The sequence below is a fragment of the Rhamphochromis sp. 'chilingali' genome (genome assembly GCF_963969265.1).
Source record: "Rhamphochromis sp. 'chilingali' genome assembly, chromosome: 1".
Classification (NCBI taxonomy): domain Eukaryota; kingdom Metazoa; phylum Chordata; class Actinopteri; order Cichliformes; family Cichlidae; genus Rhamphochromis; species Rhamphochromis sp. 'chilingali'.
The window spans coordinates 6,618,266-6,635,445 of record NC_137929.1 but is presented as its reverse complement, the minus strand read 5'-3'; the positions used below and the strand labels follow the sequence as shown (position 1 = coordinate 6,635,445).

Sequence of the window (17,180 nt, the reverse complement as noted above, 5' to 3'; positions counted from 1 at the left end):
AGATCAGACACCAGCGAGGGAGGATAAGAAGGACAGACGCAACAACATTGGCTTCCTGTTAAATCCAGAATTGAATTCAAAATCCTGCTCCTCACATACAAGGTCTTAAGTAATCAGGCCCCATTTTATCTTAATGACCTTGTAGTACCATGTCGCCCTATTAGAGCACTTTGCTCAGGAGAGTTTTCTCCAAGCATGACATCCCGGTGCATTTCAGACCCAGCAACACGCTCAGACAAACTGGTTCACCCGAAAGACAAAACGCCAAAACGCAGACTTAACAATGTGGTGTTTGCTGTACAGTGCAGCGAGGAATGCCCAGACCTCTACATCGGAGAGACCAAACAGCCACTTCACAAGCGCATGGCACAACACAGAAGAGCCACCTCCACAGGACAAGACTCAGCAGTCCATCTGCATCTTAAGGATAAAGGACACTCTTTCGAGGATGCCAATGTTCACATTTTGGACAGAGAGGACAGATGGTTTGAAAGAGGAGTGAAGGAAGCCATCTATGTCCACTGTGAGCGACAATCTTTGAACAGAGGCGGGGTTTACGACACCAACTCTCTGCCATCTATAATCCAGTTTTGAGTTCCCTTCCCAGACGCCTTAACGCCCACTCACATCCTGGGCCATCTGATCTCAGGAATTCGCATGATAAGGTGGGACCAGGTTTCACAATGAACTCACCCGAAACTCTGGCTGATTGGGTCCCACACCCAGTTTCACACCTTGGCTCAGGCGATTAGAGGATCATCAGGGGGTCCTTTTGTCCCTCTGTGGGGGGTCACTCCCACTAGGTTTATATCTGGGACTCTCCACCATTTGACCTTAGAACTGAAGAAGCTTCTCGGATGAGAGGTGAAACGTCTTCAAGTAACTTAAAGAAGTCCAGACCCTTTTCTTTGCAAGCTCCTTTGACATTTGACCACGAGCAATCTTTTCTGGTTTGACGCCGTCTTTGTAGCCAGAAACCAGCTCTCTCCTCGGCTTCCTCCACTACACGCTTCCCCCACGCTAGTCTCCTCCGTCACTATAAAGGGGAGAGTCATGAGCTCCATCACCCTCACCTGTGCCGTCCAACGTCCCGCCACCAGCCTCCACTGCAGCAGGCCAGAGACCACACCCCTGCCACAATAAGTAAAAGTATATCCTTGCTGTACCCTTAATGCTAAATGTGCTAAATTAACCGCTGCCTTTGCCCCTTTGGGATTATTCTTATGTCACTGGGATGTTGACCTTTGACCTTCACATTAGAGAGATGGGCAGACATAATTAGTGTATGAATTTTAAAGTAACAGGTAATAAAGAGAGTGTAGCAAATGTAGTCAGGTTTATTACTCTGTATCACACATGAGTGCCCGAGGGAGGCGGGGCTGACTGGGGAGACACAGGAAACAGAGAGACAGGGCTGACTCGACATGAAACGATGAAACGTGGGACACGGGAACAGAAACTAAACACAGGCTGAAATGAACACTGAGGGAGGGAGAACTAAGATTACTGAGAGCCTGATAAATAAGAAGAACAAAAAGCAAGAAAAACAAGAGTCAAAGAAAACCAAAAACACAAAGCATTGGGCCAGGACCCACTGCTGTGACATTTATATGTGATAAAAACATTAAAAACTGCTCACATGTTGAAATCTTTCTACGTATACTTTAGGTTCAGCTCTCCAGCCTGGCATTTGGTTAAGCATGATTCAAACATTTGATTTTGTTTAACTGGTTTTAATTATAGTTACTTTTTGTGAACATTTGTTGCAGCATTTAAAAATACATCATTTATTTTCAAACTTTTATTTGATTTAGAGCATCATATTTGACCAACATAAATGTTTTAATTTCATATAAAATAACTGAAGCAGTGAACTAAATATCTGAAATCTTTCCTTCCTTAAAAGTTATAATCCTACTTAAGTTATAGTGCAAACGCTTAAGCAACAAATATACTTGATGCTAATTAATTAATATTTCCCTTTGATGTTGCAACTATGCGGTCACTTCTGTCTTTAAACAAAATAATATTTTCCAGTTACAGAAATCATAAAGTCCAAACTAAAGTGCTACTGTTGCTATATGCATTTTATATAAATCATGGATGATGGTCCTGACATGAAGGAAGAGAAAGTTACAGGTTGCATCCTTTGACTTTGTCTCCGTGCCTTTGGGCGATTTTCAGAAGGACAGATGTTTCTGTTCAATTCTTAAATCAATTTTTTCAAACACAAACACTATTTTAAAGCTTCTAGAGAGTAAAATATTAATGATAATTATAATAACAATAATAAAAACAAAAGCTCTCAGATCCATCAAACCAAGCAGCAGAAAGAACAATAACTGAAGAGAAAACTTTAACCTTGTAGACTTCATTATGTTCCAGCTGCTCTACAGATGCTGTGACCTCGAAATTAAGCAGGTCGTAAAGTATGTGCAGCTCAATAACTTCATAATCAGACCCTGTGGTATTTAGGCAGCAGAACAACTAAGAATAACAACTACAAATAATGTTTTTAGGTTTCTGTTGTACTGCAAGGTTCTGTACAGGAGAACCAAACCAAGAGCAAATATTACGTCTCATTTACACCTGAGCACGAAGAGCCATCAACATTTAGCAAATTGAATCATCTTTGTTTAGATGCAAGAAGAATCATATAGAAATGAAAAAGTAGAAATAGAAATCCAGAGCAAAGATATCCTCTAATTCAGCGTAGCACATGTGCAGCTGCTGCGATTCACGTAAGCATTCGGCTCGTCGCTGTTGCAGATTTTTCTCTCGCTGTTCTGGCTCACAGCGCTGCAAACACAAAAATAAATATCCCCAAAGGTGTGAAAGGGAGCTAATTAGTAAGAGTATTGTTACTCTCCGCAGGAGTAGTCCAGCAGTAGAAATCAGTCCAATAACAAGGTGTGTAACATCTAGCAGGGTGACAGAAAAACCCAGGGTAACTTCTAAGGACCTCAACGTCTCTCTCACATTGTGTTTTTTAAACATGCTTCCATTTGTCACTTCAGTCTTTACTCTGAAATACAGGAAGAGAAATCATGGCTGAAACAATTTCTCATGAAACCAGGGGTGTGGTCCAACAGTCAGTTTGGTGAGGAAGGTTCCTAACTGAGAGAAGTGACCCAGAAGTATCTGTGTAGCAGCCACAATGAATCCAGATCATGAGCTTTATTAACTGATCAAAGTCTCTTCTTTCATCTTCTGTATCATTCAGTTTGCATTGGTAATGCCCATTATTGTAATGCTTTTTTAAGACGAGCAAAACTTTATTTCACTTTGGGTTAGCTGGGATAAGTGATGGATGGAGGGAATTTTACTTCAGCCACAGAAATCCTAAACAGGAAGGAGGAGCAGAGTTACAGTGGATCACTATCCAGCAGGGAAACAAGGTCTATTTCAGTTTCTTGGCCATGAGTGAGATTTACTGAGTGGGCAAATTAGGGAGACGACACCATCAGATCCCGAGCCCTCCATGTGTTAATCAAGAGACGGCTGCTGTGCTACATCCATAAATAATGAATAAATTAGGAGCTAAAGCTGAAAGGACAGTTTATTTGTACCATCTTCACGTGAACACATTCAAGAACATCACAGATGAAGAAACATTAAAAACTTCCACACTACATAAAGCAAGAAAAATAGTTTTTCTTTCAGGTGGTTTCAGAAAAACAGAAACATCAAACATCTCCAAGACTCTCTTTGAAAGAACTACAAACCTTTGTTCTCATGGTCCAATCATGAGTGAACTCCCCCGATGAAGCCTTGTGTGCTAAAACATGTCAGAGTTTTAAAGGTTAAACATGAGTTTCCAAAACGTTTTGCTGGAGAACAATGAACTATTTGACTGAGTTTCAATCATTTACAGACGAGCAAAACCAGGACAGAGAAAAAAGGACAAAACTGACTCAGTAAAACACAGAAAAGAAGATCCCATGTAGATCTGTATTATGTAGAAGTTCAGCCCAGCAACCAGTTCAGTTCAACACAAGTTTAAATGATTCTATCTGAACTCTGTGGAGCCTGATCTCAAGCTTTTTGAGTCTGACACAGAAACCAGAGGATCTTTCTGTGTCTTCAGATTCACTGTGATCCAGTGATGGGAGTGATTTCAGCCCTGAGTGATCGCGCTGATGTTTGCACAGAGCAGACAATGAGGTGAATGTTTGGGCACATTGGTAACAGTGAAACAGTTTATTAGTAACGTGGGATCGTTTGTGTGCAGAGTATGAACTGAGATTCCTGAAGCTCTTGTCACACTGGTCACAGCTGTAGTTTCCTTCCATGTGTGCACGTTCATGAATGTTACGAGTACTTGACTGTGAGAAGCTTCTCTCACAGTGTCTGCACTTGTGTGGTTTCTCTCCTGTGTGGACTCGTTTGTGTCTTTTAAGCTCACCTTCAGTGGTGAAGGATGACCCACACTGATCACAGAGGTGCTTTTTAACCCCACTGTGAATCAGTTCATGTTGTTTTAAGCGATGTGATGTGGTGAAGCTTCTCCCACATTCTTTGCAGTATTTCAGTTTGTCTCCAGTGTGTCTACGTTGATGTACTTTTAGGGTCTTTTGCCGACTGAAAGTTTTTCCACAGAGGTCACAATGAAAGTCTTTCCCACCACCACAGTGATGACAGGGTTGAGAACTGGATCCATCTGTGTCGCTCTGCTTCTAAACAAAGACACAAAGACAGTGTAAGTCAGTCCTTCAACATTCGTATCCTGAACGTCGCCTGAAATAAAGAGCATCTCTGCAGACGTCCAACTACATTTGACTGTTTCAGTTAACACACTCAGTTTACTGGGCTGCAATAACTACAATACTACCACCATAATACTACAGTAATACTAAAATCATAACTGAAAGGAAAATCTGAATAATCACTCAGAGGTGCTTTTCCATGCAGTAGAATTGCTAACATGCTAACACAGTTTAATGAGCAGAGTTGTTCCAAACAGTCAGGCTAAAATGACAAGATAACAATATAAATACATACCTCACAGTAGCTGCACTTGTAGAGTCTCTTTCTGGTGTGGATCTGTTGGTGTCGTCTCAGGTGACGTGGAGATTTAAAAGTCTTCTCACACAGGTCACATTGATAAGGTCTCTCCTCAGTGTGGGTAAACATGTGTCGTTGTAACTGTGCATCTGTTGTAAACTGTTTGCCACACTGTTCACAGCAGTACACATCATGTCTGGTGTGAATGCGTAGGTGTATATTTCGGCTCCCTCTCTGGCTGAAAGTTTTTCCACAGATGTCACAGCTGTATGCCTTAAATCCAGAGTGGGTAACTAGATGCCTCTGTAAGTGGCTACTGTGAGTAAAAGCTCTGCCACACTGACCACAGCTGTATGCCTTAATTCCAGAGTGGGTAACTAGATGACTCTGTAAGTGGCTACTGCGAGTAAAAGCTCTGCCACACTGATCACAGCTGTACGCTTTAACTCCACTGTGGATGAGTTGGTGTTGTTTTAGGGAATCCTTCAAGGAAAAAGACTTTCCACACAAGTCACAGCTGAACCGTCTCTCTCCAGTGTGGATGACCTGATGCCGTTTTAGTGAAGCCCTCACAGTAAAACCCTTCCCACACTCGTCACAGCTGTATGCCTTAATTCCAGAGTGGGTAACTAGATGCCTCTGTAAGTTGCTACTTTGAGTAAAAGCTCTGCCACACTGATCACAGCTGTACGCTTTAACTCCTCTGTGGATGACCTGATGCTGTTTTAGTGAAGCCCTCACAGTAAAACCCTTCCCACACAAGTCACAGCTGAACGGTCTCTCTCCAGTGTGGATGACCTGATGCCGTTTTAGTGAAGCCCTCACAGTAAAACCCTTCCCACACTCGTCACAGGTGTGTTTTTTCTCTCCCTTTCTTCTGTGAGGTTTGTCGGCCTCCTGAGAGCGCTGACTTCTGGCTCCATGTTGGTCCTGCAGTGACAGAGATACAAACAGAGGCAGTGAGTGAAATGCAGTCATGGAACAAACTCAACCTTCAAACTCCATTAACACTAGTTTTAAACCTGAAGGTGGAGCGTGGCACCAAACACCTTAAAGGTCTCTTATCCCCACCTGCTGGTAGTTCTAACACATTACATCCAACCTGCTGTTAAAGATAATTCATGACTGTTCAAACACTAAAATCATGCCCATCCTTCCTGATTGTACACACACACACACACACACACACACAATTTTATAATTTAGATCATTTTGTTGTTTCCTATTACATATTTCTATAATTTGTATAGATTTATACAGAATTATTCAGTGATAATAAATCCTATGTTTGTTTATTCTAAAGGAACCCCGTTAGCTTCCACAACAGATGTTGCTCGTCTTCCGTCAAATACTCACATAAAATATTACACAATAAAGTGGATTCAAGATATCCACATAATTTCACTCTTACATCCACAGTGAGGTTTCACAATTGTTCAAATATAAGCAATCAATAATAATAATAATAATATCAATAACATTGAGGCACATTACACAAATTTCAAAAACAAATCATGTCTTACAATATTTACAACAACTAAAAGCTCTGTAAATCGGCTTTTAAGTGTTCATTGAAGTTTTGAATAATTCTCTAATTTTTTAAGGCAACTTATTCCACTTAAAAGTTGCTCTAAATGTAACAGTTTTACAAAATGTTACTTTTAACTCGAGCATTTACTAAATTGCAGCTTGTTGAAAACTGTGTAATATGATGATGTATTTCATCTGGATACTGCAGCTGAGCAGAATAAATGTGGTGTGTTTAACAGAATTGCTTTCTTTAGAACTACAAGTAAGCCATAGAATATTTTAGCCTGTACAGGAAGCCAAGAAAGGTTATTATGCATTTGATCAATATTAGTATAGTATGAACATCTTCACACTAATCTGGACGCCTTATTCTGGACTAACTGAAGTCTGTTAAGATCTGTCTTATTAGCTGCTGACCAAATGATTGAACAATACTCCAGATGAGACATTGCTAGTGCATTAATGACATCTTTCATAATGAAGAAGTGATACACAAAGAGCATTTCATAGCCATAGCTATGCCTTGTCGGCAGAGTTATGTGACATTAGTGATGTTTGTACTTTCAGCGTTAACTTGGTTTTAAAGCCTTTAAAATATACGCCGTTCAATAGTCGACCTTAATCTGACAGAGAATGTGATGATTTTGTGGATAATTAAAGTCAGTCATATATCCACAAACACAACAAGCTGAAAGTCAGTGATGCTGCTCGGTTTGCAGTCCTGAACATCACGGCACAAGCAGGATTCACTGCACTGTTAATGTTAGCTGTGTTATATTGCTGCCTCTGTTCGCTGGTGTCGAGCCAAACGCACTTTAACGTGTGTTTGAACGAGCTGACGGTTCACTCGTTAAGCTGAAAGAAAGATGCTTTAATCACAGCAGTCACACATGTGTCCACTGCACCATCTGGAACTCTTCTTGTTTACACTCGTAATAACACAAACACTAAATCCTGCTTCTCTGTGCTGTTGTGTAGCAGTGTGTACACCTGAGACTGTCACCTGTCTGTCTGTCCTGCACTCTCTCTCTGTTTCTTTCTCTCTGATTGTGGAATAAAAGTATGAACATGTGTTTATAAGTTACACTTGTGTTTGAATCCTGCAGCTTATCACACATTTGATTTCCATGTGTGACGACTGCAAGTGTCCAGAGTGAGGACAGACTGAGGGAGCCACTGCTGCACATCATCTGTGAGGCTTTGCAGCCCTGATGATCCACCAGGACAAACTCAGCAGTGTGTGAGGAAGAGGAGGAGGAAGAGCAAGCAGCAGCTGACAGATGGAGAGAATAGACAGACTGTTCCCTGTTTGTGAAGGACTGCTAGGAAAGTTTAACATAACTGTCTGTGCTGAATCAGTCTTATTAGGTAATGTTCAAATAATGTGATCATCCCAGTGTTTCCAGTGTGGGAGAAAGTACTCAGGGCCTTCAAGTTACACACGATGAAAGGCAGCAACAAGTTTAATGTTCAGAAACCTAAAGTCTGTATCAGCAGCAGGATGGAGCTAAAAATAAATGTTGGTTTCAGTTCTATGAAGCTTTGAGTATTTTGGATCAGTAGCTGCTGTGTTTGTTGCATCATATTGCTGTAACTGTTTATATGCTTTATATATTCTGAGCTAAGTTGATCTATAGTGTTACATGATACACTCTCAGAAATTATATAAATATATATATAAATATGTATATATATATAAATAACTGTTAGTATCATGGTTGCTAGGCAACCAGGGCAGCGCGACGGACGCTAGACGTCCCATTTCACGAGCCTACGAGCCTCGCACTTCGGCCTTAGCGGTCTTTGAGTACGCGGCCCTTGAGGACTTTAAAGCTGCAGAACCTGAATCGGGATACAGCCATGATGATCTCCTGCCTCGTGCTCGCCAACATTCTCACCTGAGTTAAGAAGACGATCACTGAAATGGTCTCAGCAGGTCCTTTGATGACAGCAATGAAATGCAGTGGTAAGGCTTTTTGGGGATTAAGTTCGTTTTCATGGCAAAGAAGGACGATGCAGTTCATCTGATCACTCCTCATAACATTCTGGAGTGCAGGCAAAATGCTATTATAAAAACTTAAGCAGCAACTTCTCCAGGTTCCAATATTTATGCAATTCTCAAACCTTTTGGCCACGACTGTATAACCTCTTCTGAAGTTTAGTGGATATTATACATGGTTATGCTCAGGATGTGTCGGCCAGTTTCCACTGGAAACGCCTTTTGGTTAAACTGTCAGCGAGGAATTTGCATTTGCACTGTTACATTTTTATATAACTTTAATGCACATAAACAACAGCTGCTTGTCTCGTGTCAATTCTATCGTCAGCTACATCGTTATGGCAAATGTTCAAATGTATACATGGAGTGAAGAATTATTAGGCAAATGAGTATTTTGTCCACATCATCCTCTTCATGCATGTTGTCTTACTCCAAGCTGTATAGGCTCGAAAGCCTACTACCAATTAAGCATATTAGGTGATGTGCATCTCTGTAATGAGAAGGGGTGTGGTCTAATGACATCAACACCCTATATCAGGTGTGCAGAATTATTACGCAACGGGTCAAAAGAAGGACTTGACAGGCTCAGAAAAGTCAAAAATAGTGAGATATCTTGCAGAGGGATGCAGCAGTCTCAAAATTGCAAAGCTTCTGAAGCGTGATCATCGAACAATCAAGCGTTTCATTCAAAAGAGTCAACAGGGTCGCAAGAAGCGTGTGGAAAAACCAAAGCGCAAAATAACTGCCCATGAACTGAGAAAAGTCAAGCGTGCAGCTGCCAAGATGCCACTTGCCACCAGTTTGGCCATATTTCAGAGCTGCAACATCACTGGAGTACCCAAAAGCACAACGTATGCAATACTCAGAGCCAAGGTAAGAAAGGCTGAAAGACGACCACCACTGAACAAGACACACAAGATGACGCTCAGTGTCTCTCCAGAATCTGCTATTTAGCGGTTTTTTATCTACTTTTAACCGGATTATTCGTCCAGAATTGCTGTGCGTTGCTGACCTACAGCAGACAAGAGCTTCTGGACATCTGGACTCACAACTCCGACAGTTTTATCGCCGATCTCCGACTCATCCCAGAGATCTCCAGAACACCGGAGGCTGCCCACTCTCCCCGGCCGGGCGGAAGTGCACGCAGACGGCGCCGAGATCGTAAACAAAGGCGAGGTAGGCGCGGAGGGCTACGGGCTAAGCTAAAGCTAACACCACACCAGCTGCCTTTACCCAGTATTTTCCTCGCCAATGTCCGTTCTCTGGCAAACAAAATGGATGAGATACGGGTCTCCATCACTAACAACAGACGGATTATGGACTCAAATGTCATGTTTTTCACCGAAACATGGTTGAACAACAGCTGCCCGGACAATGCTATCGAGTTAGCAGGATGCCACACACACCGAGCCGACAGGCTAGCAGATGACTCCGGCAAGACCAGAGGTGGAGGTTTGTGCATTTATATTAACAATGCTTGGTGCATGAACTCCACTACTACTGAGAGTCACTGCTCACCTAATGCGGAGTTTTTAATGGTCAAATGCAGACCTTATTATCTCCCCAGAGAACTCACTTCGATCATACTCACTGCCGTGTATATCCCCCCCGACGCTAATGCTAGGTTGGCCATGAAAGAACTTTCTGCAGCCATTAACAAACACCAGAACAAACACCCCGAAGCTGCTTTTATTGTTGCTGGCGACTTCAACCACACCAACTTAAAGACAGTCCTCCCCTCCTCCCTCCTCTCACCAACATGTCTCCTGCCACACCAGAGGAGACAAGACTTTAGACCATGTGTATTCCAACCTGGCTGGAGCCTACAAAGCCACACCCCTCCCCCACATTGGACAATCGGACCATCTCTCCCTGTTCCTCACACCTAGGTATTCACCACTCATCCAACGTGTGAAACCTGCTGTGAGGACAATTAAAGTGTGGCCAGAGGGGACAGACGCAGTGCTCCAGGACAGATTTAAAAACACAGACTGGAATATGTTCACCCACACAGACCTGGACCAGTACGCCTCATCTGTACTGGATTACATCTCCGAAACCACAGACAGTGTCACCACCCAGAAACGGATCACCATGTACCCCAACCAGAAGCCTTGGATGAACCGGGATGTTTGTCTCCTCCTGAACGCCCGCAACACCGCCTTTAGGTCAGGAGATGCACACGCCTACAGCACAGCCAGGGCTAATCTAAAGAAGGGCATCAAAAAAGCCAAACACCATTACAAAAAGAAGGTAGAAGAACACTTCTCCAACTCCAACCCCCGACGCATGTGGCAAGGACTCCAGACCATTACAGACTACAGGACCACCAAACCCTCCCCCGCATCCTCTGATGTCTCCTTCCTCAACGAGCTCAACAACTTTTATGCTCGTTTTGAGCGAGGGAACCCCACAACCACAACCAAAGCAGACATGACGCCAGACCACCAACCTCTGACTCTCTCCCCCACCGATGTAGGAGCGGTGCTGAACAGGATCAATGTCCACAAGGCTGCAGGTCCTGATGGCATCCCCGGGCGTGTTCTCAGAGCGCAGGGCTCTAGACTAACTTTTTGCCATGGGCGTACCAGTACGCCTAACTTTAAAAAGTTAGGCGTACCGGCACAAAAGTTAGGCGCACACAAATTTTCTAATAATTTATATAATATAATGTGTTTTTCTGGATACACTGTGCTTTTTCAGCATTCAAAGATTGATGACACCGTGTCAGAGCACTGGCTATGAATTTCAGAAGGATCAGGCCTTAACAGAAAAGTTAGCAATAGTTCTTTTCCTATTACAGCTACATCCACTTCTGTCGTGCCTAGGCTGCTCACTAGGGCTGGGTATCATCACTGATTTCTATAATCCATTCGATTCCGGTTTTCAAAGTCCCGATTCGATTCAACTTAGCCTCAGACAGTCAGAAATATTATAATTCTGATCATTTATCAGTACTGACTTCATCAGAATTGTGAGCATCACAGCAGATGCCTTTGTGTGAAAGTAACTGAGAATAAAACACAGAAAAACATGAAGGAGATTTTCCTGGTCTGGCTTTTTATAGCAGATAACCTTAAAATATTCTACAATGTTCTGCATATAAAGTTTAAATTTCTTCAGTATTGAACAACAGAAAAAAACAGGCTTTCTTGTTCGAGGTCATTTAAGTGAAAAAAAGAAAAAGAAAAGAAAAAGACAGCAGCCGCAGCGCTGTAAACAACGGTAGACTGGTGGGTAATAAGCGAATGAATAATACAGAAAACAGAGATTGGAGACGGGAAACTGTTCTTGAAGTACAGAGAGAGATAGAGAGAGCTAGCTGTGCATGAAGTGCGATTTTAATAGTCGTGGAAGCAAAACAGCAAAATTCAGCTCGGTGAATTTTGGTTGGAGAGACAAAACCTGCAGCTCAGAATCAGCGCAAAAAGACGTAAACACAGCGTGGACCGGACGCATCAGGATCGCTAAGCTCCGACAGCGTGTCCGTCTACGGGCCGTCGGGTGAGAAAGCCGAGAAAGACAAAGTTAATTCTGATGCGTCGGGTCTGTGCTGTGTTTACTTCTTTGTGTGGAATCCGTGTACCTGCTCTCATCTGCTGTTTGGTTGTTGTTGAACTGGTTTTGTGAGCTTTAATCTGAGAATCTGGCGTTTCTGGCAAAACACAGTTATATTTAAAAGTCGATTCAGGATTTAATGAATTGATATCGCTTTATTCAAGCTACTCACCTCCCACTTCCACCTGCACTTTCAACTGGACCACGGCCAATCAGAGAGGTCCCGCCCCTGACTATCTCTGATTGGTTTAGTCCACGATAGGGGCAAAATGTGTGTCTGTTGTTGACCACAGGGAAGGTTGCAGATTTTTTTTTTTTTTTTTTTTTGCTACCCGAACAGTTGGTCGCACAGGTGCAACCAAATATTTTTTTTTAGTCGCACCACTGAAAAATTTGGTCGCATTTGCGACCAAATTGGTCGCACTCTAGAGCCCTGGAGCGTGTTCTGGGGAGCTTGCAGGAGTGCTCACAGACATATTCAATCTGTCCTTGGCCCACGCTGTGGTACCGGCCTGCTTCAAATCCACCTCCATCGTCCCGATACCCAAAAACTCCAACCCATCTTGCCTCAATGACTACCGCCCAGTAGCACTCACCCCCATCATCACTAAGTGCTTAGAGCAGCTGGTCCTAGCACACTTCAAATCCTGTCTCCCCCCCACCCTGGACCCCCACCAATTCGCATACCGCCAGAACAGGAGCACAGAGGATGCTTTCTCCATCGCACTGCACTCTGTCCTCTCACACCTGGACAACAACAACACCTACGCCAGAATGCTGTTTATAGACTTCAGTTCAGCATTCAATACAATCCACCCCTCACAACTCATCAGGAAACTGACAGACCTGGGCATCAGTTCCCTCATCTGCAAATGGTTACTGGACTTCCTGACCAATCGCCCCCAATATGTCCGGCTGGATAACCACTGCTCATCAACCATCACAATGAACACCGGTGTACCACAAGGCTGTGTGATGAGCCCTTTCCTCTACTCCCTCTTCACCCACGACTGCAGACCTGCTGATGGTTCCAACACCATCATTAAGTTTGCAGATGACACCACGGTGATTGGCCTCATCAGTGACAACGATGAGGCCGCCTACAGGGAGGAGGTGGATCGTCTGGCTGAGTGGTGCGACACAAACAACCTGCTGCTTAACACCGAGAAGACCAAGGAGCTCATCGTGGACTACAGGAGGAATGCTGACCCACATCCACCCATCCACATTAAGGGGACGGCTGTGGAGCGTGTGAGCAGCTTCAAGTTCCTGGGAGTCCACATCTCCGAGGATCTCACCTGGTCGACCAACTGCTCCAAGCTGGTCAAGAAGGCTCACCAGCGCCTCTTCTTCTTGAGGACTCTGAGGAAGAACCACCTGTCCTCAGACATCCTGGTGAACTTCTATCGTTGCACCATCGAGAGCATCCTGACCAACTGTATAACAGTCTGGTACGGGAACTGCTCTGCCTCGGACCGGAAGGCGTTGCAGAGGGTCGTGAAAACTGCCCAGCGCATCGCCGGAGCACCACTTCCTGCCATAAAAGACAGCTACAGGAAGCGGTGTCTGAAAAGGGCTGGGAAAATCATCAAAGACCCCAGTCACCCATCACATGGACTCTTCACCCTCCTGCCCTCTGGGAGGCGCTACAGGAGCCTCCGGACTAAGACCACCAGGTACCGGAACAGCTTCTTCCCCACAGCTGTCAGACTCCTGAACTCTGCCTCCTGACATCTGACCCACGTTAACTTATGGACTCAACATACACACACCCACAATGGACAACTGTACCCTATTAGAATCACCTTGTTGTTGAATTGTGCTATACAAATAAATTTGCCTTGCCTTGCCTTGCCTATTTCAGGAAGCCGGTTTAGAAAACACAGAGTGAAAAATGATACTCAGGGTTGAGTAACCCCGAAATGTCCAACTCGGAATATTCGGTTTCAGAAAAGCTGATAACAAGTAGTTCAGTCAACGCGGAGTTGCTTTAACCCCAAGTTAAGCACACGCACGAGGATACATAAAGCCCTGATTAGTGGAGCACAGATTAAGCGAGTCACCATGGAGACGGAGGGAAAGAAGGCGCGGTCAATGTATTTTACAGCGCTTGAGGCCGAAATTCTGATGGCAGCATATGCCGATAACATGCAAATTTTGCAGAAAAAAAGTAACACAGCCTCAGCTGCAAAAGACAGGGAGCATGCATGGCAAAACATAGCCGACAGAGTCAATGCGTGAGTGTTAATTTAAACATTGATCTAGGGATTTCCACCCATTTAACACGTTATTTTATTATATTTCATTTTTTATTTTATACATTTTATTTTGTGACGTGATGTGAGCGCAGGTGCAACCCAACAGGCCCCAAACGTTCCTGGCAGCAAGTAAAAATGAAATATAAAAATATAGTCCAAACAGGTAAGGTGTAATTGTATTATGAGCCATAGTGCTTGGTCTGTTTGTCCGATGTAAATCGATTGCAGTTAGAGGCTACATTAATTTTCTTTCTGTAAGCACTTATTGAAATTATCTGAGCACATTACAAGTAAATATTTGCTTACTCTGTATGCTCAAATGTGACCCGTTATAGCCAACAGAAAAAAAGCGGAGGCCCGAAAAACAGGTGGGGGTCCTCCACCACCACCACTCACAGAGGCTGAGCAGTTGGCTTCCACATTTGTGATAATGTTGGCAGCATCACATATGATCTTCACAGTGCAGAGAACACAAATTAGCATCCATTACTATAATGAAATAATTTGTTAGTTTGAAATGCTACAGGGAACTATGTACCTGTACATTAATGCTGTGGAAAGACTTCCTGTTCACATAGTCTCCTTCATTTACTGAAGGAGCAATAATTGGAATGTGAGTGCATCTATACAGCCAATCACGCCTGGGAACCGTGAAAATAAATGTAAAATTTAAGTAGTAGTTCAAGTATCACCACATCATGAATTAAGTTTTGTTCATCCTGATACCTGCAATTTTGTGGAATCCCTCTTTGATAAATCTTGTGGGTCTATGACCGGGGAACACCACAAACCAGTACAGGAGACGTTTCAGTGCAACTGTAACATTCCTGACTGCCCGACAGACGGTAGCCTTGGAAACGTGCTCAGCGTCACCAATATTATACAGAAAGCTCCCGTTTGCAAAAAACCGAAGTGCAATACAAATAATATGTACAGAACTGAGAGAATGTCCGCGATGTGTCACATGAGCAATATTAGGCCTGAGGATGTTATTCAAATAAATTATAGATTGTGCTGAAAAACGGTAACGTTCACACAGAAAATCATCAGGAAATGATAAAATGTCCAAACGCGCTCTAATCACTCTCTCCCGGCGGAGAGCTCTGCGGAGAATTTGGGCTTCAACATCTACTGGCTCTTCAAGGAAGGGGCACGCCATGTCTGACACTTCCTACAGTCAGGTTTCCGACAAAGAGGCGGAGAAAGTCAGGGTTAGTTGAAGTAAACCTGCTAGGGAGCAGGTTAGCTTCACGGAGAGTGTCGTCATAGTAACTCACTCAGGCTTCATCTGAACTCGCTTTGTGAAACTGAAAACCCAGAGTTTTCGTTAACTCAGGGTATACTTACTCAGAGTTTGCACTAAACCGGCTTCCTGAAATAGGGCCCTGGACCCTCAAACACACAATAATAACATGGAGTGAACCACCACTCACAACCACTGGCACTTTATATAGCCTCTGTAGAAATTATCCACACCCTCACTTATCTTAACTGCACTACTGTATAGCTCTGTGTAAATAATCATTCTGTACATTCGATAATCTTTAATCCTACAACTGTTTACAACCTGCATAGTTCCCATTTCTGTATAGCTGTATATCTCAGATTTCTGTAAAGTTATTTATTTCATATTCTGTATAGTTTTTCATATTTATATCCTGTACATAGCTTGTACTCACTACAGCCTGTACATACTTATAGTTATAGCATATTCACAACATACTTCATACCGTGTACATTATAACATACCATAATAGACCCATTTCTGTAATATACTTACATATCTATACTATTGCTAATATATATTGTAATATATCTATATCACTAAAGCACTTCTGGATGGATGCAAACTGCATTTCGTTGCCCTGTACCTGTGCATGTGCAATGACAATAAAGTTGAATTCTAATTCTAATTCTAACAAGCTGAAACGTCAAGACTGGGCCAAGAAATATCTCAAGACTGATTTTTCTAAGGTTTTATGGACTGATGACATGAGAGTGAGTCTTGATGGGCCAGATGGATGGGCCCATGGCTGGATTGGTAAAGGGCAGAGAGCACCAGTCCGACTCAGACGCCAGCAAGGTGGAGGTGGAGTACTGATTTGGGCTGGTATCATCAAAGATGAGCTTGTGGGGCCTTTTCGGGTTGAGGATGGAGTCAAGCTCAACTCCCAGTCCTACTGCCAGTTTCTGGAAGACACCTTCTTCAAGCAGTGGTACAGGAAGAAGTCTGCATCCTTCAAGAAAAACATGATTTTCATGCAGGACAATGCTCCATCACACGCATCCAAGTACTCCACAGCGTGGCTGGCAAGAAAGGGTATAAAAGAAGAAAAACTAATGACATGGCCTCCTTGTTCACCTGATCTGAACCCCATTGAGAACCTGTGGTCCATCATCAAATGTGAGATTTACAAGGAGGGAAAACAGTACACCTCTCTGAACAGTGTCTGGGAGGCTGTGGTTGCTGCTGCACGCAATGTTGATGGTGAACAGATCAAAACACTGACAGAATCCATGGATGGCAGGCTTTTGAGTGTCCTTGCAAAGAAAGGTGGCTATATTGGTCGCTGCTTTGTTTTTGAATGTCAGAAATGTATATTTGTGAATGTGGAGATGTTATATTGGTTTCACTGGTAAAAATAAATAATTGAAATGGGTATATATTTGTTTTTTGTTAAGTTGCCTAATAATTCTGCACAGTAATAGTCACCTGCACACACAGATATCCCCCTAAAATAGCTCAAACTAAAAACTACTTCCAAAAACATTCAGCTTTGATATTAATGAGTTTTTTGGGTTCATTGAGAACATGGTTGTTGTTCAATAAT

General features: G+C 43.1%; 1 protein-coding gene across 9 annotated transcripts in view; it reads right to left on the bottom strand.

Annotated features, from left to right (window-relative positions):
- Positions 1-3,222: 3,222 nt before the first annotated feature.
- The window catches only part of LOC308397978 (uncharacterized protein), a 339,745-nt gene continuing 325,787 nt past the window's right edge, over positions 3,223-17,180 (bottom strand). For 8 of the 9 annotated variants that reach the window (XM_080884320.1, XM_080884317.1, XM_080884321.1 and 5 more), the window contains 2 exons: positions 5,002-5,934; positions 3,225-4,676 (listed from right to left, as the gene is read on the bottom strand). In XM_080884320.1, the coding sequence (XP_080740446.1) occupies positions 3,984-4,676; positions 5,002-5,934 (1,626 nt within the window). In that variant the 3' untranslated portion in view covers positions 3,225-3,983. Of the gene's footprint in view, positions 4,677-5,001; positions 5,935-17,180 lie in introns of all 9 variants that reach the window. The other variant, XR_013971877.1, reaches the window with a different exon arrangement.